This window comes from Diadema antillarum, unplaced genomic scaffold (genome assembly GCF_040938485.1).
Source record: "Diadema antillarum isolate AM-2024a unplaced genomic scaffold, OU_Dant_1.0 scf00000043, whole genome shotgun sequence".
Lineage (NCBI taxonomy): Eukaryota > Metazoa > Echinodermata > Echinoidea > Diadematoida > Diadematidae > Diadema > Diadema antillarum.
The window spans coordinates 1955524-1981674 of NW_027270932.1; the positions used below are offsets into that span (position 1 = coordinate 1955524).

General features: G+C 39.3%; 1 protein-coding gene across 1 annotated transcript; it reads right to left on the minus strand.

Moving 5' to 3' along the window:
- Positions 1 to 829: 829 nt before the first annotated feature.
- On the minus strand, positions 830 to 25900 carry LOC139713439 (uncharacterized). Its single transcript, XM_071625171.1, has 17 exons — positions 24830 to 25900; positions 20966 to 20995; positions 17290 to 17360; positions 16772 to 16889; positions 15423 to 15497; positions 14541 to 14629; positions 13896 to 14058; positions 12977 to 13060; positions 12134 to 12276; positions 11600 to 11660; positions 11155 to 11278; positions 10046 to 10179; positions 9050 to 9170; positions 2722 to 2798; positions 2183 to 2272; positions 1541 to 1681; positions 830 to 967 (listed from the first exon to the last, which is right to left on the minus strand). Exons 1-17 carry the CDS (start codon positions 25898 to 25900, stop codon positions 830 to 832), a joined length of 2730 nt encoding a protein of 909 aa, XP_071481272.1.
- Between the last annotated feature and the right edge of the window lie 251 nt (positions 25901 to 26151).

Genomic DNA, 26151 nt, shown 5'->3' on the forward strand with positions numbered 1-26151 from the left:
GTTGAAATTGACTTCAACTATAACTGCACACACCAAATCATTTCAATCAACTCTGTTTCAAAATGCCACAACTCCCAAAATGTATATCAGCAACTCTGAATTCTCAAGTAGTGCCATGACGTAATACACAAGCAACTTTTCCCTTTTACCACTTAAGTGTCAACCGCAATCTGGGCTGCTATGTGGAGCAGGATCCTACAATACTGAACACTGCGATACCCGTGTGCCTAACTCTTTTGTAGAGAAACAAACCATGCAGCAAGAAAGCGACTTGTTCACGCTGGTCAAGGTGTCTTTTTTTAAGGACGGTTTTAGTATTTGAACTTGCATAGTATTTTGCTAATGACGAGAAAACGACTTGTTAAAAGTCACATAATTATGATCTGCTCTTTTATTTAGGGACAAGAAGATAAAACGTGACTAGTTTAAACTATTTATAGCCAATAGCGGCCAAATAGTATTGGTTAGCTTGGGGAGGAGCTCGATTCATTAAATCTCACTGAGCTGCCTTGTTTGGCGAATAGATAGATATCTCACCACGAAGGCGAGACGGCGACTTTGGGACATCTTGTGACGCTTTGTGTATTATTTCATTCCTGTGATTTCGTTCCACATGGTGATCATCATTATCTCAGTGATAAGCATACTACAAGGGCAAGAACCGCAATTTTTCAATATCTTTAGATGAAATCATAATAGCTGTTTCCATATTTCCTTCTGGAAAAAAATATCACGCTTATTCATATCCCTCTTGTTTTATGGGATTTAAATTTTCTCCCTCTCTCGATTCTTCAATCACTGAGTGAAATCGTCGGGCTCTTGAATATTATCATCTCCGTGGGAGGACGGGTCGCTTGTCCAGCTTCTTGCCGTATATCTCCTTGACGATGTTGTTCTTGTACGAGGCCCATGTCCTCGCCTCCTCCATTACTCCACGGGTGAAGTCCACCGACGGGTAGTCTACGGCCTGGGATGTATAGAGACAGACGAGACAGCATTGAAAACAGTGTCATGCGTCTTTGATCAGACGAGTCAAGAATTTCATCGGTGATGTCATATCGATATATCGATGGTCGCACGTTATTCATGAAGACACCATTGCAGCCTCTGTGTTTCATTTATTCTTGACAAAATAATATCGTTGCTCTAAGTTAGAGAGTTTTTGTTTTGTTTTTGTTTTTGTAATGGAATCCAACCAAAATCTGTTGTAATGTTTAGCAAGAGTAGTTAATCATATTTGATATGATTAAAGCCGTGACATAAAGATAATGGAATCATTTGTTCCATAATGACGGCCTTGATCTCCATCACAGTTTTTCAACAAAAACAAAAGAAAATATGGTATGCAAACTTTTGTAAAAGTAGTTATTGAAGAAAAAAAAGTTTTGGTCCTGCCGTCGAGAAGAGAGAGAGAGAGAGAGAGAGAGAGAGAGAAAGAACAAAGTGAAACATGTGTCCCAGTACTGTATACCGATACGATGTTTCATGAGCTCTTGAGAGGTTTGGTGCAAAAAACAAAAGTTCAGGATGATTTTTTTACCATCTTGCTGGCCATCTTGAGTGTAGTCGATGTCACGTCACTTGCAAAGAGTCTTTTCGAGACCAGGATGATGTCGGCTCCGTCGCTGATGAGGCTCAGTTTGGCCTCAGGCTGGGTGCCCGGGAGGAGCGACTCGATGCCCTGGTCATAGCAACGAAAACAATTTCGGCTTCAATAAATGAACTCAGATGTGAGTATTTCATCATTGACCCGCTGGCGATAGAATTTCATGTATCTGATTTACATTTTATAATTATGTTTGAAGCATGTGACCTCGCACCTCAGAGTAAATTAATCAGTTTGACATGTTATGTACTTGCAACGGGCGATTTTTGTCTTGCTTTAAGCTGTGACTACCGTATAAGAACATTAAAAATGTAAAAAAGCAAAAAATTGTTGATATTTTCTTCTGAGTTCTCACTGCTTGTTACTTCCAATTTGTCCTTGGTTAAACTTGACTCCATTTTGCATTTGGCTTCTTCGTAAATATCTGTATGAACACTGGTATGCAGATAACTAACTTTGTCTTCTATAAATTCATCAACTTTATCTATACATTATGCCAAGACATTCATTTATCAATTAATTTGGTCATTCATGTTTTATTTATCTTCAATGCAACCCATTTTGAATGATACTCACAAAGGCCATTCCAGTCTTCAAGATGGCTAGCTGTGCGAATGTTGTCTTCACCTTGCTAGGAGGGGCTGTCTGTACGGGATCCTTGACTTCCTGAGAGGAAATGAACAATGAAATAATGACATTAACGTCATTACTGCCAGGAAAGTAGTAAAATTAATTAATTCCAATTGATTTTTCCCTCATTTCTCGTCCCCATCCGCCACCTTATCGTGTGCCACAGTAATTAGGTCATGATAATTATTATGCATAATATATACAGATAGCGTATGTAATTTTTATTCGTAACTATTTGGACCGACTGTTCACTTGTACAGCCCATTGCATTAAAACAGGCAAAATCTGTGGATACATGTTATTATGTATCCTAATTTTAATGAGATCTCTAGGGAGAGACAGAGAGAGAGATGGAGAGAGAGAGAGAGAGAGAGAGAGAGACACACACATACACATACACACACACACACAAGATGACGAGCAGATATGTAAACATGGAAAATAGAGAAATAGAGAGAGAAAATAGATGATATCAAAAGACAGACCTCTTTCTGTGACAGTGCGTTTGCTGTGGCCGTCACTCTCTTCCATGTTCTGATGAGTGCCGATGGGTCCCGCTTCGCTGCAGGGATGAGGAGGAAATGGATGAATGAGAGACTGTCGGAACAACTTATTGTGATTGTTACATCATGCATAGCATAACGTCCAGGCCCGTAGCCAGGGGGGGTGCGTCGGGTGCGTACGCACCCCCCCCCCCCAAAAAAAAAAAAAAAAATCTGAAAGGTCCACTTTTTCATAATAACGGTTTTTAGCAATTCTCAAGATAACAATCCAAATAAATATAAAGACACATTATATGCTACGTAAATGTGGAAGAGTACGTTTAACAATGTTCAAAATAATTGTACGAAACCCTTTTGTTGTATGAACCATCGGATCGTCCCCATGCACACAAACACAAATGTTATGTATCAATTTGTGCGAGCTATTATTATATTGGCACTGCATGCCATGCCCCTTGGCGCGTGTGACCGGTGTTTTTTTTTTTTTCCACTGGCCGCCCGAGTATGTGCGATTTGTGGATGACATTGAGGTTGACACTTGCATTTTTTCACAGGAACAGAGGTAAGTGGATGTAAATCTAATAGCCTCAAGTTTACATATATGATAAAAATTAAAGAAATTTCCTCGAAATTACTATAATCGAAAACCTGAGACATTTTATATCTACGTCTCACAAAGATATAGTACATGTATATATAAGTACATGTTGGCATGATAATGCCTGGGGATAGATTATTATGTCAACTATTTTCCATTATGAATGCATGCTCCAATCAAATTGTGAAAAGGTGGTATATGTAATGGGTAAGAGGGTATGAGAGAGAATGCTGAGCTATGAAGTAAAATGGTAAAGTAAAAAGTTTGTCAGATAGTATTACAAAAGCCTGAATATTGCAAGAGCTCCGGAGTAAAAACAGTCAGGGAAAAACCCTATGTATGATAACATTGTGAGAGCGTTAGACTGCATTGTGACGCGTCGTTATTTAATTTACATTCTTTATTCATATTTTTTCATAAAAAACACAGGTAATGAGCCGAATTGGGTTAAAATTCTCACTTACAGCTTTGTAGAAGTCTGAGTCAACAGTATCACACAGTACTTCAAGACGTAATAGTACAAACGATTTCTTGAGCCTGCACCGTTTCAGGCTCTGTTCTGGATACGGCGGTAGAAACTCATTCTTTTTTGTTGTTTATTTTATCATTATTTACTAATCTCTTTTCTAACTTACAGGTAGCGGATTTCTTTGCAGGCCAAATTCGGAAATGTACTGTTGATTATTACTTATACATTTTCTCATGTTGTGACAGTTCTGTTGGTTCTCATTTTAAAGTGAGCCAAAACCTAAGAACATTCTCACTTATAATTTCCAGAGTATTATGCAGGCACGCAAACTCATTTTAGTTGTATTTCATTTAAATGTAATGGGTAAGAGGGTATGAGAGAGAATGGAAAGTGCTGAGCTATGAAGTAAAATGGTAAAGTAAAAATTTGTCAGATAGTATTACAAAAGAAACTCATTCTTTTTTGTTTGTTTATTTTATCATTATTTACTTATCTCTCTTCTAACTTAAAGGTAGTGGATCTCTTTGCAGCCCAAATTCGAGAATGCCTAGAGACAGCTAGTAACCAAATATGCTACTATAATTTAATAAATAAGAAATAACCATTCCAGTATGTATCTTAGTGTGCACAGTAAGACAGATCAAATCAAATAGGAAAACATCTGAGCACTAAGCCTGAGGTCTGAATTTGCACTCAACTTCTTCCAATGGCTAACGGATGTTTAATTTTTGAATTTCACTGACCTCCAAATTTCACAAAGAAAACCTTCTTAGCATCACTGGCGTAGCCAGGGGAGGGGGGGGGCGATGGGGGCGGTCGCCCCCCCCCCCCCCCCCCCCCCTAAGATTTGGACCGGGGATTTGGGAGGCGGAAAAAAAAATGCGTGTATACTGTATGCATGCACATGAAGCGGGTCTCCTTTGCAACCTTTCATCAAATAAGATATTTTTTTTTGAATATTTCACTCAAAGTGTGCACCAGATCGTTGAATTTCAATTCAAAATATGCAAAATCTCTCTCGCAAAAACCCTCCCCCTCTGTGCCTCTTTCCCTAGCTTACACTTTTTAGATTTACAAAAAAAAAATATGAATAATTCTGAGTACACAAGACTTATCACATACCTTCCAAAAACTCAAGGTTCCCTCATGTATAAGGGGAATTTCCCCTTTTAATCGACCCTTTCCTCCCTCAGTCCCCTCCCCCCATCAGTTTTTTTTTTTTTTTTTTTGATTTCCCAAATGTTGATTCCATCAAATATGCGTATACGAGATATCTCAATTTCAACCTTAAAAAGGCAAAAGCTCCATCGGAAGGGAAAGGTGGAGATAACACTAGCCCACGCCTTCTCCCTGCTCACCCGCCCCTCCTCCCCCCCCCCCCCCCCCTTCCGCCATGCATAGAAGTAGACTGTGGCTATACCCAGATCGCTTTATTTCAATTCTAAAAACGCAAAAGCTCCGCGAGCGGGAGGCGGAATTCCCCTTCCCCTAAGCTCTACCTCACTAGACTTTATACACTGACACACAGATGGTGCACGTTCGGAATAAGAGCTAAATTCCGTGATTTTAACACTTCGATGAAAAAGTATTGCACCAAAAATTTGCACCAGATCGCTGAATTTCAGGTCTGAAAACGCAAAATCCCCTTCGTGTGGGAGGGGATATGCCCCTATCTACAACCTTGTGTGCATGCTTTTTCTGTTTGATTGCTGAACAGACAGCGTTCATGATATTCAGTGTAAGAATTAATACAAGAAGTGTATTTAAATATAGGCAAATTGTTCTATAATAATCTACACTAAAATATACTGCAACCTCAAACAAGTGGGACTGCTTCAACTCGTTAAAACACGCAAAAACATGCATCAAATTGCACCATTTTGCAACATCAATATGCAAAAAGTTCTCACCGTGGGAGGGGGACACCCCCCTCCCACACCCTCCCCCTCCCCCTTCGCTCGCTCCGCTCGCTCGGGTTCAGTCGCTTTCATGATATTCAGTGAAAAGAATTAATACAAGAAGATTATTCAAAATGATACCATTTTATATGCAAATTGTTCAATAATAATCTACATCAAAATATACTGCTACCTTACACTAATGTTACTGTTTCACGTCGATAAAACGCGCAAAAACATGCATCAAATTGCATCATTTGCAACATCAAAATGCAAAAAGTTCTCACCGTGGGAGGGGGGACACCCCCTCCCACACCCTCCCCTCCCCCTTCGCTCGCTCCGCTCGCTCGGGTTCAGTCGCGTTCATGATATTCAGTGAAAAGAATTAATACAAGAAGTGTATTTAAATCATACCATATTATAGGCAAATTGTTCAATGATAATCTACATCAAAATATACTGGAACCTTAAACAAGTGGGACTGTTTCAACTCGTTAAAACACGCAAAAACATGCATCAAGTTGCACCATTTGCAACATCAAAATGCAAAAAGTTCTCACCGTGGGAGGGGGTACACCCCCTCCCACACCCTCCCCCTCCTCCTTCGCTCGCTCCGCTCGCTCGGGTTCAGTCGCGTTCATGATATCAGTGAAAAGAATTAATACAAGAAGATTATTTTAATGATACCATTTTATAGGCAAATTGTTCAATAATAATCTACATCAAAATATACTGCTACCTTACACTAATGTTACTGTTTCACGTCGATAAAACGCTCAAAAACATGCATCAAATTGCACCATTTGCAACATCAAAATGCAAAAAGTTCTTACCGTGGGAGGGGGGACACCCCCCTCCCACACCCTCCCCTCTCCCTTCGCTCGCTCCGCTTGCTCGGGTTCAGTCGCGTTCATGATATTCAGTGAAAAGAATTAATACAAGAAGTGTATTTAAATCATACCATATTATAGGCAAATTGTTCAATGATAATCTACATCAAAATATACTGGAACCTTAAACAAGTGGGACTGTTTCAACTCGTTAAAACACGCAAAAACATGCATCAAGTTGCACCATTTGCAACATCAAAATGCAAAAAGTTCTCACCGTGGGAGGGGGTACACCCCCTCCCACACCCTCCCCCTCCTCCTTCGCTCGCTCCGCTCGCTCGGGTTCAGTCGCGTTCATGATATCAGTGAAAAGAATTAATACAAGAAGATTATTTTAATGATACCATTTTATAGGCAAATTGTTCAATAATAATCTACATCAAAATATACTGCTACCTTACACTAATGTTACTGTTTCACGTCGATAAAACGCTCAAAAACATGCATCAAATTGCACCATTTGCAACATCAAAATGCAAAAAGTTCTTACCGTGGGAGGGGGGACACCCCCCTCCCACACCCTCCCCCCTCGGTCGCTTCGCTCCCTCGCAGACTAACCGCCCCCCCTAAGATGAAATCCTGGCTACGCCGTTGCTTAGCATGATGGTTAATATGACATTTGACTGATATTGGAGATGTTTGCGAATCTGATCTACTACCTTTAATATTATTAAATCTAAAATGATTATTTGAAAGTTCGGAAATGCTGGAAATATCCTACCACAAGGAGGCAAAATATAAATGGTTCACATTTACAATTCATTTTGTTTTTTAAAATTTCTTATTTATTTTCGTTTTTGACAAACTCGCATACCAACGGCTGATATACTGTATAGTAAAGTGAATGTTTCATCTTCCAAACAGCATCCAATGGGATGGAAAACTCCAACTGAAAGGTGGACACCGTGACCATACTCGCTAAAGAAAACGCGTAATAGGGGTCGTTCTTTCTCACGGATTAGATGGAAAGTGTGATGTACAAGCGTATATAATCAAAGGGTATCAAAAAGGCCGAAATTTGGGAAAATGGTATATTGTTCAATCATGATGAAGTACTTCTTTAGGGTGCAGGAAACATTTAAGGAATACTTGTTTTTAAGGCCCAAAAAAAATCATATGATCATTACTCGTTTAGGGGCCATTTTGAAAGTCCATGTATGAGCATGGTGTCCACTTTTAATTGTCGCTACCCCTCCCGGGACAGTATCAAAGGACCGTTTTGTTAATTAACGCAATCCCCCCTTCCTTTAAAAATCCTGGCTTCAGGCCTGCTAACGCGGGTATACAATAGAAAAAATAAAAGTTAAAACAACACCAGGAAAATCACTATTCTCAATTTTGCGGCGCGCTGCGCGCGCAGAGTCTCGAACACAATTAAACTTTGCAACTTCCTGGCAAAATGACTTTTTACTATTTCCTAGATGAAATACCGTAACGCGATTGCATGCAACAGACAAAAATACAAATTTCCTCGAGACTTTAAAACGTCATTAAAACAGTCAAAATTCACAATTTGCGGCGCGCTTCGCGCGCAAATTCTTATACAACTTTTGTAGTTTGGTCGTCCAAAGAATATATATATATATATATATATATATATATATATATATATACAATTGTGTGTGTGTGTGTGTGTCATCATTGGTATTGGCACCGAAGGTCCGTTTTTTTAGTGACCGCACCCCTCCCCCCTTGAAAAATCCTGGCTACGGGCCTGAATTGTGTGTGTGTGTGTGTGTGTGTGTGTGTGTGTGTGTGTCATCATTGGTATTGGTACCGAAGGTCCGTTTTTTTAGTGACCGCACCCCCCCCCCCCTTGAAAAATCCTGGCTACGGGCCTGACGTCTCATGATAGTTGACATTGATAATGCACATCCCCTCGATGACCACGCTCCATACGTTTACAAATATGTCCACATTGTAGTCAGAGATTGAGCGCATACAGTAAACTGTTATAAGTTATGAGCAGTAACTTTGATAGTTACATGCAGATTCTTTTAAGATCAGATAATATGATCATGTACTTCCAGAAGTCTACAATGGATCCATTGGTATCAGACGAATATTTTTAACGATTTTTTACAATGTTTGACTGATTCAATAAGTCTCTAAAAATCAATGCGTTCCTGGCAGAACGTCGATTTATGATGCTCCTCATGAGAAATATTGTCATATGCAACAATGTCCACCTTCCGTCGTCACGGGTTAATGAACAAGACACATGAGAGCCCATGATGAATCAAGTACTCAAGTACTCAAGTACTTGTAGGCCCATATAGTCCATAATCATGACCGTCTTAGAAAAATCACAGTCGCGCTATTGACGAAACGTTTTCCTAAACGCATGTTACCCTTCCATCTTGCGTGCTGTATCAAAGGTTTACAGCTAGATACTCCGTGAATTTTCATGGCACCTTTCAGTAGTAAATGTATCGTTGAAAGCCATGACACGTACGTTCTGGTTCTTTCTTCTTGGTTGTGATCAGTTTGTCATCCTTCAGGAGGAACTTGGAGGGCTCTTGGAAAGTCAACTTCAAAGACATCTTTCTCTCCTTGGCGTACTCCGCGTCTGCATCCTACGCAAACACACAGACAAAATGATTGTGTTTAACGATGTGTGACCTTATAAGAGAGACATTCAGAAGAAATACAAACATTGCGCTGTACCACACACGTCAAGTCACATCCCTTACACCGAGATCATCAGTTGTAAACTTCCCTTGTGTGAATGTCCTTTTGATTTTGTATAACGTTATCAGTGGCGGATCCAGAGGGGGGAGGGGCGCATCCGGCGCAAGCCCCCCCCCCCCCCTTTGTTTTTCGTTTAAAAAAAGAAATTAAAAAAAAGAAATGAAACCCGGAAGTGGCACCAGAAATAGTAGTTGCCACCACCCCCCCCCCTTTTTTTTTTTTTTTTTTTACAGAATTCCTGGATCCGCCTCTGGTTATGTTTCTTAGTTCATGGAAGATGATTGATTTGCAGAAATATTGATGTTTCAAATTTTGCTTCTGGTCCACAGTCTGTAAAATCAGCACACCTTCCAAACCATGGAAAGCCGCTAACAAATTCAAGACAAAGTTCAGCATCGGAACCAGTCAAATATAATAATATGAGGAATATGATATTTTCCATCATGTTTCCTCGTGATGAAAACTAGTATTTGTATGAGTTTCTTGCATCTATATTTTATTTATTATTTATATTGTTCCTGAAAATAACGCATACCTATTACACATCAGAATGACACGATGTATAGTCAATGTACAAAGTGGCATTCACTGACAATACTGGACAAAGCAACAAAACTCGAATAAATGAAAAGCATTCTAGCTTCTCTAAGGATGTTGAGAACGTGACTGTGATTTTGAAATTGCCTATATATCATATACGGAAAGACTTCAGGTGTTATACGGAGGAAGGTCTTCCTATGGCAGTGACCATGCAACTCACTTTCAGGGACATTGCACCGGATTTGAAGATATTCTTGTCCACCGTCATGGTCTCAGGGATGGACGCCGCTGTCTTCTTGGCGACACTCGCCCAGTTCCGCCGCTTGCCTCCCGCCTTAATGGCTAGAACGGCCACTAGAACGATATCACGAAAAAAAATACTCGGCGATAGTGTATCATATTAATGATATCGAAGCAAAAATAATTACAATTTTATCACTACATGAATATGATAGTATTATGATAACGAGTGAATGGTGATGATAAGTATAATGATGCTATCCACTGATGAGTATTACAAGAAAACATATTTCAATCAGTCAATGTTTGTATTAGATTTAGAGATGTTTTTGAGTGCTTTGGGCTTCGAAAATCCAAATTTCATTGGCATCATTCCTGAACGAAGAGTTGATAAGCTCGCCAAAATTTGATGATTCGTATTTTGATGTCCAAAGCAACAATCAGTCTAAAAGGAAAGTGCATAATTTATATCAGTGCGTCGTAAAAACGTCAATTTAGAAATCAGCGAAAGGCACATCATAGCACCGCAATGTCAAGCTGAGCTGTTGGTTTATAGTAATAAATTCTGTTTTCAACAAATTTTGCAACCAGGAAAATGTTTTTAATGAATATTCTACAAAAAGTTCGGGTCCGATAAATGGATTAAAATGCATGCCGTTATTACTGAGAAAACACTAAAAGTATAGATTACTCAGAAACAATGACACGCGCGCTGCATAGCATTATACTAACACATCATTGTAGAATGAGAATTTTGTTAGAATGATATGATCGGATGGTGACAAGACATTACTGCTCCTGCGACAATTGCGCCGGCCTTATTTTCTCCAGGGACCTAGGGATAGGGTTATGGTTATGGTTATGGTTATGGTTATGGTTATGGTTATGGTTATGGTTATGGTTATGGTTATGGTTATGTTTATGGTTATGGTTATGGTTATGATAGAGTTTTATGTTAACTTTGATATGAGGATTAGGATTAGCGTTACGGTACTATGTTTTGGGGTAGTGTTTGGCTTGGCGTGCAGATAATTCACGAGAGCAATCGTCACAGGAGCAAATGTGATAGAACCGATCGGGATCACTCACTGCTCCGTTTGATGGCGGCGTCTTTTTTCCACGCCTCGTCGTCCATGGTGAATCTCTCGTGAAGCTGTCCCTTCTTTCCCTGTCCTTTTAGCTCCTTGATCTCCGCCACTACGCTACACTTTCCCTGATGATACGAGAAACATCATCCATATTTATCATTGCGCACGTGTTTCCTTTTTTATGAGACGTTGCGCAGGGATCACATTGCATAGATGCAGTGAAAATACCAAATATTGAATAACAGACTCTTGATAAAAAAAGATAACAAGTAAAGATGAATAAGTCTTCAAAGAAATTCCGCTGTCGCGATTACTGTGCTGAAGTATTTAAGATATACAGCTGCATGTAGAAGCTTTTCTTGAAGACGGAAAGCAAGGTCGTAACTACAATATAGTGAGAATATGATTCGCAATCATCATGTAACCAACCGTAACGAGATACTTACTCCTTTAACGACGTAAATGTATTCACTCGCCATGATGTCATTTGTGATGAGTAATCCCGGCCTAAAAACAAACAAACAAACAAACAAACAAACAAACAAAATCAAGTAGGTGTGATAGGATGTGAATTTGTATAATAACCCTTTTTTGAGTATTCGTGACTTTTGACAAAGATATACATAATCATGTGCTCAACCTGATCAATTTGTTTTGTTAGGCATTGTTAGGGGGTCTACTGTATGATGGTCCCACGTATAATTACAGCGTACTTGTACATAATTCAGAATGTCAGATCATGTTCCCAGTGATCATGTTGTTCCCTCGGATACGCCCTAAGTGCTGAGAACATTGACATTGTCGTCAGGACACCCCCCCCCCCCTTCTTTTTTCTCTTTTTTTTTCTTGACGCCGGGAAAGAATCAATAGGCGAAGGTCGGGAAAGCACAAACTTGTCTGCCTCATTCAGTTTCATGTACAGGTGTACTAGTAATCGAAAGCCTGTCATTAGGAGAAAACCAGAGTGAATGGATGCTCACTTGAAGAACTTGGAGTATATCGACTTGGGCTGGTTTGCGATAACTTCGGGTGAGGCCGAGATGTAGATGTCGTGTTTGTTGCAGAAATCGATCAGCTCGTCTCGTTTCTGCTCCATGGGTTGCTTAATGATCTCATCGAAGTCCTGTACATTGAATAAAAGATGGTCACATAATAATAATGGAAATACATAGTATTGATTTAACAAGAGCAAAACCTATGTTCATATATTCTTCTGCGCCGCAAAAACTTCTGATATATTGATGACAGTGACATGCAAAATAAGAGCAAAGTGGATTATATTCGATGTACCTCTTGAGTATCGGCAGGCTTACCCACTTAATAAGTACATTGTAGTTTATTGTTGAACAATTTCGTCACCGTGTGACGACTACTACGTGCATGAAACATCTACAGGAATTTTTCGTATACGTGGGGATCGGTTGCATTGAATGGTAGAAATGGCATATCTTTTATGTTTATTTTATACAGTATACGGATATATTCATTTGGGGAAAATTGACAATAGCAAATATACACGAGAAATGAAAATCGGTAGAGAATCTTTAACGTCGAATGATTTTGAGAAATATCTTGTATGCGTGTTTTAGGGAGAGCATGCATCCATTTCTAGAAAGAAAGTCAACAAGATAAATTTGCTGACTGCTAATGGCAATAATGCACTAGATCTAAGCAGATAATGTACCAATATGTTGGTATAATCTCCAAGCCGTGATTTATCGAGTGTATTTAGTTAAAATTGACAAATGATAGAGCATTGGAACACGAATAAAAAGATTGACTCATCGAAGCGTGTAAATCATTTGAGAAGCAACTCAACTCACGTCTTGGTTAATAAGAAGGACTTCGACCTCGTCTTTGCACACAACGCTGGCCGATCGGACGGTGTCGTGAAGGAGGCTGTACTCCTACAAAACCAAAACAAAACAAATAAAAAGAAAAAAGACATGATAGTATCTTGTTGGTCTCTCATTCGCCATACTGACAAATACATAGTTGTTTCTGCATACGTGGTTGTGATCACTTGCATCAGGTGATATTATACGGCATATTTAATCTGAAAAATAATTCGGCGCAAGCAAGATTTCATTGATGTGGATATACAACTTACCGGACTGACGCACAAGCCTCCAAAATGACTGTAATATGATAGTTGAAAGTGAAGTTGCATTCTTTTCTTTTTCCTTTTTCTTTTTCTTTTTTTTAAATCGATTCTTCCATAAAAAAACAGGGATCCCAATATTTTAGGCAGCGTTTGTGTTGGAATATATTATCACTGTGTATTTCTCATCTAGATCAAAGTTCCTTCTTGTATGTGGAGGAACACCAACGTAGTGTAATACTATACTGTATCATGAAATGTCCTCACACAGCACTCTAGAAGTGAAGGATAATATAATTTTTTTGTTTGTTTGTTTGTTTGTTTTATTTCCATCGAAGGAAGATGGCTTGATAGCCCATATTTAGCTGCAATAGCTGGTCTTCCATGGGGTCTACTTCACCGGGTTAAAACCTCCTGCTCTTTGCGATGAACAAATGAAACGGAATCTTTTACATGCATGAGTTGTGACTCACAGAGGGACAGAGAATTTTGCCTCTTACTGGAGGAGATGGTATGATTATACACAAGAATGCTCAGTGGGACCTGGGAATCAAACCGTGGTCCTTTGGATCGTGAGGCAGACGCGCTACCAACTGAGCTAAGTCATAATAACTTCAAACTCGTCATCCTCATCGTCTTACCCCGAACGCCTGGCCTCCAGTCAGCTGGGTAATGGTTCGGACGAAGGGCTCGTTGTTCCGTGGGTCAATCTCTGTCTGGTTGACCAGACAGGTTCCCGAGAGGACGATGTAAAAACCGGACGCCACGTGACCTTCTTTCAGCACGATTCGACGAGGCTCAAACCTGCCCAAATGAATTTTTACAAACAAAACTGACGATTGCGTAACTTACAAGAGAACATGTCATATTCAAGACCATTTAAAAAGGAATTCTGTTTTTGTAATATTGATGACATTTGAACATGTTTGGAGTAACATGCTTCGATCGTGCTTCAATTTCTTAAACAAACTGGTAAACAGAGAGGAAAAACGCTTAAGAGTTTGATAATGTGGTATAGTTCTTTATGACATAGGTTCCTAAGACATTACTTATTCTAAAATTACTACTCATTTTACTTCATGAATTACAATGTTGCAAAATACTTTACATAGAGTTACATTAAACACTGTGTTCCCCATGGACATTTCATTTCATTTGTCATGATTACGTTTTACAGAAATATTGCCGTTAAAGGTAACATCTTGGATATGGGGAATTATTTTATAAATGATCAACAATTAATGGTTTGTTGGTATAACATAATCTATTTGTCCCTCAAGACTCACCTTTGGTATTCCATAACCTTGGCCAAAGCTAGCTGGGTTTCCTTCTGGTATTCTGAGAAGGCTTTGTTCTTCCTAAGCAGAGCCAGTACCTGCATGCGAAAAATAAAAAATCTGGAATAACTTTGTGGTGAAATGATTAATATTACTGTCGCCATGATTTCATAATCATTATTTCGTTAAACAAATACATACTGCTACTGAACGTTTTCGACGTGCACTCTTCGGAGTAGAAACCGCACGTATGAAACAGGAAGCGCGAACATAACAATGAGTAAGCAAAACGAGCAAACCATTCAAGCGAAACAGTGCGTACGCTGATTGGCTAAAGTAACATGAGTCAGAATCAAAAGAGTGCCAATGTGCGCACAAACTCCTTTGGCCTGCATAGAATAGGACAGCTACAGTTTCTACTCCGAAGAGTGCACGTCGAAAACGTTCAGTAGCAGTATGTATTTGTTTAACGCAATTTTGAAGTTTTGTACCACCAAGCATCTCTTTGTATAATCATTATTTGTTGATTTTATGATTGGTGAAACTATTACAATCTATAATCTTCCCTGGCTCTTTTCTATTTGTGAAATGTCTGCGAAGAGTCCATGTTTTCGCCCAAATTACTATTGAGAGGATTCATCTCAGAACTTTGCTCTAAAAGTCACGCAATGCCGTGTATAACTGACAAAGAATGTAAAAAGAAAGAAAAACAAGAGCGTGAACATGTGTTTTCTTAATTCCACGTCCTAATCATGTCAGTTCGTAGACACTGATAGATCTGTGATATTCAAAGAAGAAAATCACTTAAATGGAGTATAAAGGTCCAACTGATATCATTAACTGCGATTAACTTTGACTACCATGGGGATATTCACGAGTTCTTTCACTTACCACTTCGATTTCTGGGCGTGTCCTCTCTTCTGGCCTTTGGGCCAAAATTGTTTTGAGCTTTTCCGAGCCTCTCGTCTGTAGGAATAACAAGGTAGAAAACATAATGTGAAAATTTGAGGAGGCACAGAGTCTACAACATTGTATTGTGTAGTTGAAATCATGTTGCAGAGTATAAAGCGTTACCACCAATGACTGATCAAAGGCAAAAATACCAAAACTACTACAATATCATACAGGATAATGCGGTAGACCATACCATAAAGAAATGATTGGTCCATGAAAGCGTTCTTGGCTATCTCGGAGCTCTATATGTAAACGTCCAAAAAGACTGAATTGGACGTTTCTGGAAAAGACATGTTCAAGGATGGCATGAAATATAATGCATTCTGGACTCATATTTCATTCGTCATGCACCCGTAAACGAGTAAAGTACAACTGTATCATCGATCGTAGGAGATTATAATTGCTGTCCTGGTAAATATGTGGTCACGCAGGCCCTATACATTCGCTATGTTCGGCTGAGTGTGTGGGTATGCGCATCCATACATCCTTGTGAAGATGTGTGCGTACTGGTATTTATTTTACAGTAATCATGTCCAAATGTATTACGTGTTAACTAAATCTGCAACTTACTCAGAGCTCACAAGAATGGCGACAAGCGGATCTGTGACAAAATATTTATCTTCTACAGCTTGTCACACAAGGATAGAAGGACATTTTAACATGTGTTGGTAAACTCATCTTAGCTGTTCTTATCATGCTTCCAGGGAAAAGCCAAATTGACGTCATGACTTGTGACTTGCAGTGGACATTAATCTTTTATTATCAGAGTAGACATAATCCTCGAGACCCATAAGAGGATTATCCCGATGTTTAACATGTGTCTTTATCAACCTGTACAAGTAGTGCTCACATTCAGAACGAACGTGACATAACTGACCTGACAGAACATAATAAATGACCAATTATACTCACAATGTATATACTTAATACCAACACTGCTATATGTTTGATTCGAAATAGAGCTTTTTTATAACACGTACAGTAATTTTTGTGTTTTCTGGGTTTCGTTTTGTTTGGTGTTTCTTTTTCATTCTGTACTTGAGCCTTTTTTGCGAGTCAGGACATGTGACCTTATTTTCACCAAAGTGTCATATTTAACATTTTTGTTGTATCATGTTTTCATCACTTTACAGATTAAGATCCTACGGATAGAATACAGAAAGTCCATCGTATTGCTACGCGTATGTGTAGTTTGACAGGTTCTGCATGACTTTCTTCATTGTGACTATCGCAGTGAGAGCAGATCAGGTGATCATATACAGTCTGTATAATTTATGGAGTTTTACCACTCTGAGCTTGGAGAACATGATGAGGTCGAAGGCAAGATTCTGCTCCATGTCAGCCCGGAGGTTGAGATGCATCTCGTGTAGAGACCACTGTTTCGTCTCCTCCTCCTTCACGTAACTATGGCAACAAAGGGTAAGTCAGATCCCATGTCATTACGAATACACGTCCTGTTTCATTTTCAAGTGTAGCACTTGGTCGTGCGAAAAAGCAAACAAATCTACAAATATCATTTTGATAATTATGTTTTGCAATGCTAATTTGAATCTACATGACAGGAATTTTTATTTCAAATGTTTGTTCAATTCATTTTAAAGGACCACTCCACTGAGGATAAATTATGATCTTATACGGTTCCACTTCCGTCTCCTGTGGTTGTGGCACATACTATTCAGACACGGGAAAATGTTGTTGCTTCTTCTTCAAACGATTTCAACGATGTGATTTGTCGTATTTCATGGAGATTATCTTACACGAGTTACACGATTCGTCATGTGATAGAACACATCCTGCTTCTTACCTCTTTAAGGCAAGACATATCCCGGCTATAACGCGAACAGTCTTTAAGACCCTGCGGAGTTTGACTCTGGGCTGTGGATAAAACAAAGACAAATGTATACAGATTAGGCACGATTTATAATAACAGTTGTGCTTTATATGCACAATATATAGCGGAATAAAAATTGGAGTATACTGCGTGTAGCATAGATAAACTTCACTCCATGTTAAAGTTGGTGCCATATGAATAGAATATAATCAGACAAACAGAATTGTATACAAGCGTCATCAAAATCACACGTAAATGTGAAAGCTTCGGCATTTAAAGTCTCATTTACAGTATTCCTTTATCTAAGTATGACAAACATTTCAGTCCGGAGACTGTTCTTCCGCAGGTCTGTGCATTTTAAGTTTTTTTATAATGTTTTCAAGAAAACAACCAGTGCTTTAGTCGCAATCACATATGACGTCGTGAAGCAAACGTCTGTCCATTTATAGTATCAACAAGTTAAGTCTACCAAGTTCTCCCTCCCCTCCCCCCATATGAAATCAAGAAGGAAAACACTTCCCCTTCTCATGAAATTGGGGTTTTGTTCACTTTAAAAGCCAATGGGTTGTATTTAATTGATTTTCGACCAGACACATGCTTTTTCATATTTTTTGCGTACTAATAAACAAACTTTAAAAATTCTGAAGGCCCTACAATAATATTAATTGTTATGGTTTTTTTTTTTACAAGTTATCAACATCAATGAGAAAATGAAGTGATAGTGTGGTTGCTATAATTAATTCAAACTAAGTAACAATGGAAAGGTATTTCCAGATCAGTGACACAGTGTTCAGTGCCTTACATGCACCTTCAAGCTTAAGAGTCATCCATACGATTCCACAATGTAGACTCATCACACAGAAGAGGAACTACAGCAAAAGAACGTGTGGTGGTTTCGACAGCGTCTACTCATCAAATATAGATAAACAAAACAGCAACAACGACAGCAACAACATCAGCAACAACATTAACAACAACAACAGCATACATCTTCTCACACCTATGGTACGTTGGAACCAGTAACCCGATGGGGTTATTTCGTAACATTTTGTTGTTGTTGTTTGTTTTTTTCATTTTAAACGGTACGGTATTGTTTTCGTCCTTTGTATAGCTTTTATGTGTACACTTCTTTGTATGATATACACCACGAATCGTACCCTGTAGATCAGAATCTATTACGGGACGCCGTTAAATGTTAACAAGATTAGACAATCTTTTCTATGATTACCGTTACATCCCATCACGTTATCACTCCCTTAATCTGATTAACTCGGCTTAAAAGCCATCTTTGAACATATTGCTGTTCTGTTTACCGAAGATAAATAACGGGGATTAAAACCTGGGATGAGATTGGACACCACGTGACTTCAAGATTGTCTTTATTTTTGTTACGTTGTATAGTTTCTGATTGACACCCTTGCTGAGGTCTGATATATCCCTTGCGTTGATTGTGTTTTATGACGTCATGAGAATTAACTCTGTCGAGACCACCATCCCCAAAACACTGCAAGTAAATGCATTGCACTCTACACTGAGATAGCTAGTAATTTACTCTGCATCAGAATGACAGGTATCATGCGTGCGTGAACATGATATTTTAACGGGAGTTCCCTCACTGACATGGCCTATTTTTCAAGCATTGGATTCTCGGTAGTTTATTATTTACGCTTTATTTTACCTAAATTTGTTCACAATGTTTCAGCAGGTTAGCTTTAAATACTGCGTGAAAAGTTTATCCAATTTTCTAACCTACGCAGAAATTTGCACAAATCGCGAAGGGATTCCACTCCTCTTACCTCTCTGATTAAATGAATCCTTGTCATCATATAACACATCGCTTTCAGTTCATTAAATCAAGTCAACTATTTCCACAAATTGAGCGTGAATTTTCATGTATGCATTTTTACTTTCTTTTGGTAACAATACTGGATTTCTTTTCGGATAGATTGGAATATACAGAGGATCATACATTTGGATTTGATTTTCGACACTGTTTTCATATTGTATTAAGTTGTAGCATGACAATTTTTGCTCTTCGTATAAATGATGTAATTTAAGGTCTTTTTATTGTTCTTTGTCTGCCTCCTTCTCTCTTGTTTCCCTTTCTTTTCCTTATATCAAATTCTGCATCTTCTACTGATTCTTCTCTTCTCCCCTTTCATCTCATTAGTTTCTTCCCCCATTTCCTCGTAATTCTTGCTGTTCTGATAGATGCAGCCTAAACTCACCCCCTCTACTGGCTTATTCCCAATTTTCCAGATGATATATTCCGTTTGCAGTGCGTTTCTGCGATCGGAGGTCCTGGTGGTTGTGAGGAGATACCGACGCATTCCGTCCGCCACGTCTGTGTGTCGTGTCATCGCACGGCGGTAAAAATGATCGCTAGGCAGCGCGATCATTACAAACTATGATGTCGGACGAATCTTCAAAGATTCTGTAAACATCTCACGTAGTTGATCTCTTTGATGACTCCTCAATTCAGGATGAGTCACACAACAGTCGGAAACACAGGAAAACAGTAGATCAGCAACCTAAAATCTCGTCTCTTTCAGTCGCATAGTTTCCTCCGGCTGTCCCTTGTCAATTCAATCAATGTCAATTCGGGCAATTCGTCTTTAAGATACGCTGGTTTCCTTTGGTCGCTGCTGAAAATTGGTATTATGTTGTTCTGAAAGTGCATGTTAGCAGAAGACTTTATACTCACTCGCGTGAGAATATACCCCTAAAAGTTCTATGACAAAGGACGTACCATTTCTGCGAAGACCTCTCAATGACAAATGCAGTTAGGTTCTAATTGTAGACTGGTTAAAGAAACCGTCCTCACCAATTTGGTGAAAGCCCCATCACAAGAAGCATGTAGCAGTTCAATCATATCTTATGTCATGAATGTAGCCTACTCAACTGCCAAAACATTGCTCCGGACATTTATGCTGTCTCGATTTCAGTGTCTCGTAGCATGCAACCTCCGTCGGGTAACCGAATGAAAGAGATGTGATGGATCTTTAGCGTCCCCATGATGTTTGTTAAGAGCTGATAACACACACTAGCTGTTACGCAAGGTGAACTGCGCCAACTCCATTCCACCATTTTACCCCCTTTAATGTAGGAAGCAGCGACCGAGCTATCGGTAAACTTACTTATGCTACCTCTACGCGTGTATGACTTGATGTATAGTAATGTTTTGGTGTACCATTATCCTTCCTTGGGCTAGGTACAAAAATGAGACCCGGCTGTTATAAATGTACTCGAAAGAGGCAGGATTTGCTTTCATGGCGAACAAAAAGAAAACAAACAAACAAACAAACAAACAAACAAACAAACAACATAATCAGACATACTTCATTGTCTCTTTGTAGCCTGAAAATGAATACGCAAACGCTGGTTCACTCTTTTCGATTGCGTTAAAAGGGATACTTTTTAATATGTTTCCTAAAATCCCTGCAACATTAAACTCACACACACTTCATTCATTACACTGGTATCCACATTTTCAAACGCTTAATGCATGTTAATCACATCTCAACTCCACAGGTCCATACTGCCTCATGATATATACAAACTTTGACATCATTCTCTTTTCTTTTAGTGATAGTGATTTATAAATGAACATTTACACAAGATTACAATCATACTCAGTATTTATACTTACTGATTCAGCGGGACGGTTAAAGCGACAGTTCTGAAAGTGAAAGAGAATAAAACCCAATTGATACATGACGAAATAATATTCTATCATTTTTCATAGCAACTTATATATACCACTCACGATGAAAGATAATAGAAAACTCTAGAGAAAGATATAATTGTCTTGTAAAACCTACTCTGTAATTATCAGATATTGACAAACATAGTGACGAAGACACCATGATACCATACAGGGCTACCACCTCATGATATGTGTTATACATGTATCCCAACTGGTAAAACATAGCCCCCAAATTGGAGAGGATAATCTTGATTGTTAAGCCATGAAGAGGTATTTCTTTTTTTTCGGGAGCCTCCCACTGGTTTTAGAACCTGAGGCGCTGGCTGATCCTCTACGCCAATACAACTAAAAACGAGGACATAATATGCATCTATAGGGCCTATATTCCTCACAGACAGCACACATCGCGAAAAGGGAAATTATCAAAATTGAACCAAAAAATAATTTCCTGTGTTATTAAAGTTGACAAACATAATGAACTAAGACAAAAATTCCAGTAATGAAGTGTAGGATTATTCCTTCATACGTTTTCAGGAAAAGAAAGAGAAAAGCCGTGAGACAAAAAAAAGAGATTATATACAAAGGAGAACAATATAAGACATGTGTATCTGTTGACCGTTGTTACAAGTCTTTTTAGGTGAGTATGTATTTGTTGTAGGGCTGTGGGGATTATGATGACAAAAGGATCATTACATGGTAGTAGAAAAGCGATCGTATTGTAATCATTTCTAAATTAGCTCATCTCCTGCCGAGTGGCTTCACTTGTCATTCGGCCAAACAAACTGCTTTTCATGTTGAGTCCACTGTAAATAAATAATGATATCTCCTTGCGCTGTTCCCTTGTAATGAATCTCGTCCATCGATCTTGCGTCGTACTTAATTATTTGAGGGCGTCGCTTATTTGTTTTGTGAATCGTTGAGGGGAAAAGAAACTGTATTGATTTTTATTTCCTTTGAATCATGGAATGATATGAGCTCTATGTGTTTTGTGTCTTTCTCTTTGAATTAACATGTTGACGCATAAATTAAAAAAAAAACTTTCAAAGACTCTGTCACTCGCAAAGCGTGGGGAAACTTACACTTTGCCTTGAGTTGCATTGTTAATGTGAATGAGCAAGAGGAAAGGGGCAAAAAAAAAATAAAGAGCGTACGCTATGAACTGCAAACTTCATTTGCGTAATGAGCTGAATAATTGCTTGAGGTTTTTGTCACATTCTTTCTCATGTTATCTCGTGAAATACGCAAATCACATCGACGAATGGAATCGTCCCCCATCTCCGCGCTCTACAGCCTCGCTGCCCGAAAACAAAGACCGAACTCGAAGGTATGTCGATCGGGGCCGGACGGCGAAGCTCAAAAATCAATCTCTGGAGAGGTCACTTGAGATCAATACGTGGGAATGTGAGACTGGCTTGAAAATGCGTCCGTGGCTACGGTCCGTCCCCGAGGGATTTTCTCAATAAGACCAACTTTGGCAGGTACGCAAATCAATACCGACCCATTTGTATTCTCTTCTTGATCAACCCATATCGGAGATCCTCTCTGTACAAGTTTGAATAGTTCACAAAAGCGTGCAAGAAACGAGAATGTCCGATGACGTTGTGAAAGTTTGTGATATTACGTAATCATGTTATTGTTAGCACGGGGAACATGAGAATGTGAAAGGCGGAGTGCATTATCAAACTGATACCTAGAAACTTATTTCTAAACATTGTGTGATACTCAGTATCAGTCTCATTTACATAACGGTATAGTGGCGCAATGATACAAACATAGACATGAACTTAACAAATTATTGTGCAGTATGATTTTATATATTGTTACGTGTGTGGTATTACTTGTATATTTTTCTTACCTGTAATCGTTGCTTCTAAGATCTGCATAACGTTGTTTTGTACAGTGTTCACGATCATGTGTCATGTATAATGGTCTTTATGAATTCACATGTTGCCGTGAGATCAAAATGATTAGTTGTATATAGACACCGTCTGGTGACATCACGAATTGAATTATTACGTCAGCAAATATGAGCAGAGCTTCTTTTTTTTTTTGACTGTATGTTTTCGGATTACGTTTGATCTTCGCACTGTTACAGTTGCAGATGGCTGTAATCTTAATCTCTCTCGCAGCCCGTGTCTTGTATAGTGCATCATCACTGTTCTCTTTACAGTCTTCTTTCAATGGAAAAAGAACGCAGTTTTGGAGGAAAAGTTCCGGATGTCCACAAAAGAAACGATACGAATATTCAGTGTGCTATAAAACGAAGCTATAATGAATGACTGCGTATTCGTTGTCGGTTGTCTGTTTATAAACAAAATCAGTCAGAAGTATATGACAGACACCACAAAACATGAGTTTCAAGAATGCTATCCGGTTTGCATTAGGCGGAGATGCACTGATCTTTGCGATAGAATAAGGAAAGTCTTTAATGAATCAATTTGCCATCGTTTCGTCACGCCTATAGGAAGCTTAAAAAGTTAATACGGACTCTTGCTCTCTCATTTCCCCTCCAATCATAAAAACCTTATTTTTTAAGTCCTTATTTTTTTTCCGAATGACACACCATGAACTACCTTTCATTATCATGGCATATATCAGTAAGATTTTTACAGTAATCGTTATAAAGATATTTTTTTCACTTCTGTCTTGGTTCTAAATCATAACCAATAGACATCATATATGATTTTGCTTACATATTTTCTTGTGAATTAAGCTCTTTTCATTTGTTTCGTTTTCCATCTTTTCAAATAAGCACATTTTGGAGGTAAGACGTGATAGTGCGCATCCGTTTGTGGTGAGATCATCTCTTTCCATTAATTTCCGATAAAAAAAAATAAAGAAACACTTTCACTTCACTGATGCAAATTCACAGGGCTCTCACATTTTTTTTACTCTTTGTTTATTTTATTTTAATCTCAGGCTACATCTTTCTCAATATTCGGTTCCCAAAATTGAAAAACTTCAGACTAGCAAACGATGCGTTGTCATGCTTGATATCTACACAATACAGTATATACTCATATTCAAACTTTTAAGTTTTTCATCGTCTAATGATAGTCAGTGGTGCACAATGCTTTCGTGGTACTCTAAAAGAACATTACAATAAGGATATGTATTCGGATAAAACATTAATTAGGGTGAATTTATGAGTTTTAAATTTTTATTATACATAAATAATATAGGTCTACAGATAAAGAGATATATGATAAAGAGAGACATACTTTGTATTTACTTTGAGACATTTTCTCAACAAGCATTGTAGACTTTTACTGTTCTCTATATGACAATCTGCATGTTGAAATAAATGAAAACGATGAATGACAATTGAAAATAACGAAATGTGCCTCGATTATTTTTGTTTATGTGATTGCAGTTTCTTCTTCTTCTTTTTTTATGGGGGCATTAAAAACATTCAACGTTTACAAACATAATGCCGTGCAGTAAACAGCACCTGTCTTTTTATGTTTATACGAAGAAACAGTAAGATTTTTGGTAATATTTTCTGCAAGTGTATACATAGCGATTATGATATGTGCGTTATTCGCGCGTTTTTTAAATTATTTTCATTGGCATACAGGAAACTGCCGAGAGGCTTGTTTCTGAAATTAATTAGCATTTGCATTTTCAAAAAGATGTTTGATGAAATCATCGGATTGATAGGTATGAGAAAGAAAGACATGACAGAGGAAGAGAAAGAAGGAGAAAAGGAAAGCATATCGTATATCAAAAGGTGAAAGAGAGATGTCGTTCCTTCTTTAAAGGCTTCAGTAAAAAGTTATGTGATGTCATTACATCTTATAATCCTACCTCATACTGCATAGCTAGCCGTCTGATTCTTTCTTTCCGTGCCCTTCTACCCAAACTCTCCGTAGCGGGGGATGACGATCGTCCGCTATCCGTGGTAGCCGTGCTTCGACTCCGTGGACGATTTCCACCAAAACCAGCCGGCGACACGGCTGCCATCATGGTGACGTCGAACACGCTCGTCTTTCGTGGTCGATCTTCGACGTTTTCGTTTTCGGGCTCGACCACGACTGCAGGACCGCAGTTTTGCGAATCACTCCCCTCATCGTCGACATCCTTGGACAGATCTCCCTCCTCGTCGCCACTTTCGTGATCACGTTGTTCATTGCTAATGGCGCACATTCGTGGTGTCGACACCAATGACGGAATCCGCTTCGCTTCGGATGCTGAAGTCGATGTTTCATCTTTGGAAGCTTGGGGTCCTCCGGTCCACCCATCTTTCCTCCCTGGTGTCAGTGGCACATCCTCTGTCGGAGTCGGGCTTCCTGGCCTGGAGGGGTGAGCGCTGACTTCGGGAGTAGCTACAGCGACAATCTCTTCGACGTCGCTGTCGACCATTGAATGTTTGCGTGCTACTCCTGGCAGGGACGCGCGACTAGACTTTCGGCCGGCCGATCGGCTGGTAGCGGACCGACTTGTCCGGTTGCTGTAAGCGTTATCGCTGATGCCTCCCGCGGCCGACCGACTCCGAAGTGCACCTGGCCCGGACTTTGGCCGCCCGCTTCGGTAGCTCAGCATCTTTCTCCGTCGTTCGTTCAGGGTGGTTATGTGACCCATGGTGGAGTGGGGTCTGATCCAAGGCTTGCGATATTGGCCTATGATCCCAACTCTTTCCTCTCTCGGAACTCGAGGTCGACTTGCCGGTCTCTCTGCATCTTCGAGGTTCATCCTCCCGCTCCCATCCTGCTCGGTCTCCTCGTCAATCTTATCGACTCCTATGACGTTCCCGGTGATGTCCTCGTCGAAGAGTATGGACGATGCCGCAGAAGGAGGCCTCGAGTTCGGCCTGGAACCGCCCGGTGGGAGACGAGACAGAGACCCAGTAAATTTCATCTGCAGACCTGATTTAGCCATTGTTTGGTCTTTTTAAGTAAAACTCAAGAGTATTCCTCACATGAATGTCCGACCTGACAACGCCCTTTCCATGATTGGGGCTTCCAGTGTCGTCAGCTCTGGGAATATCGCCCTAGCAACGCGTGAATCTTCTTCAACCAAACTATAGAGACTATCAAGTCCAGTATCCAGTATATCCAAGTGTCTTTAGATCAAATAATCTCCATGATCTACCTGTGAAGTTTCTCAGTAAGTTATTCATCACGAAGTCG

Excerpts from the sequence above, each read along its gene's own strand:
- LOC139713439 (XM_071625171.1), bottom strand. The coding sequence starts at position 25,900 with ATGGCTAAATCAGGTCTGCAGATGAAATTTACTGGGTCTCTGTCTCGT. Across the intron at positions 9,171-10,045 it reads CCGGTGCAATGTCCCTGAAA|GATGCAGACGCGGAGTACGC; the intron begins GTGAGTTGCATG and ends GTGTTTGCGTAG. Across the intron at positions 1,682-2,182 it reads TGAAGACTGGAATGGCCTTT|GGCATCGAGTCGCTCCTCCC; the intron begins GTGAGTATCATT and ends TGCTATGACCAG.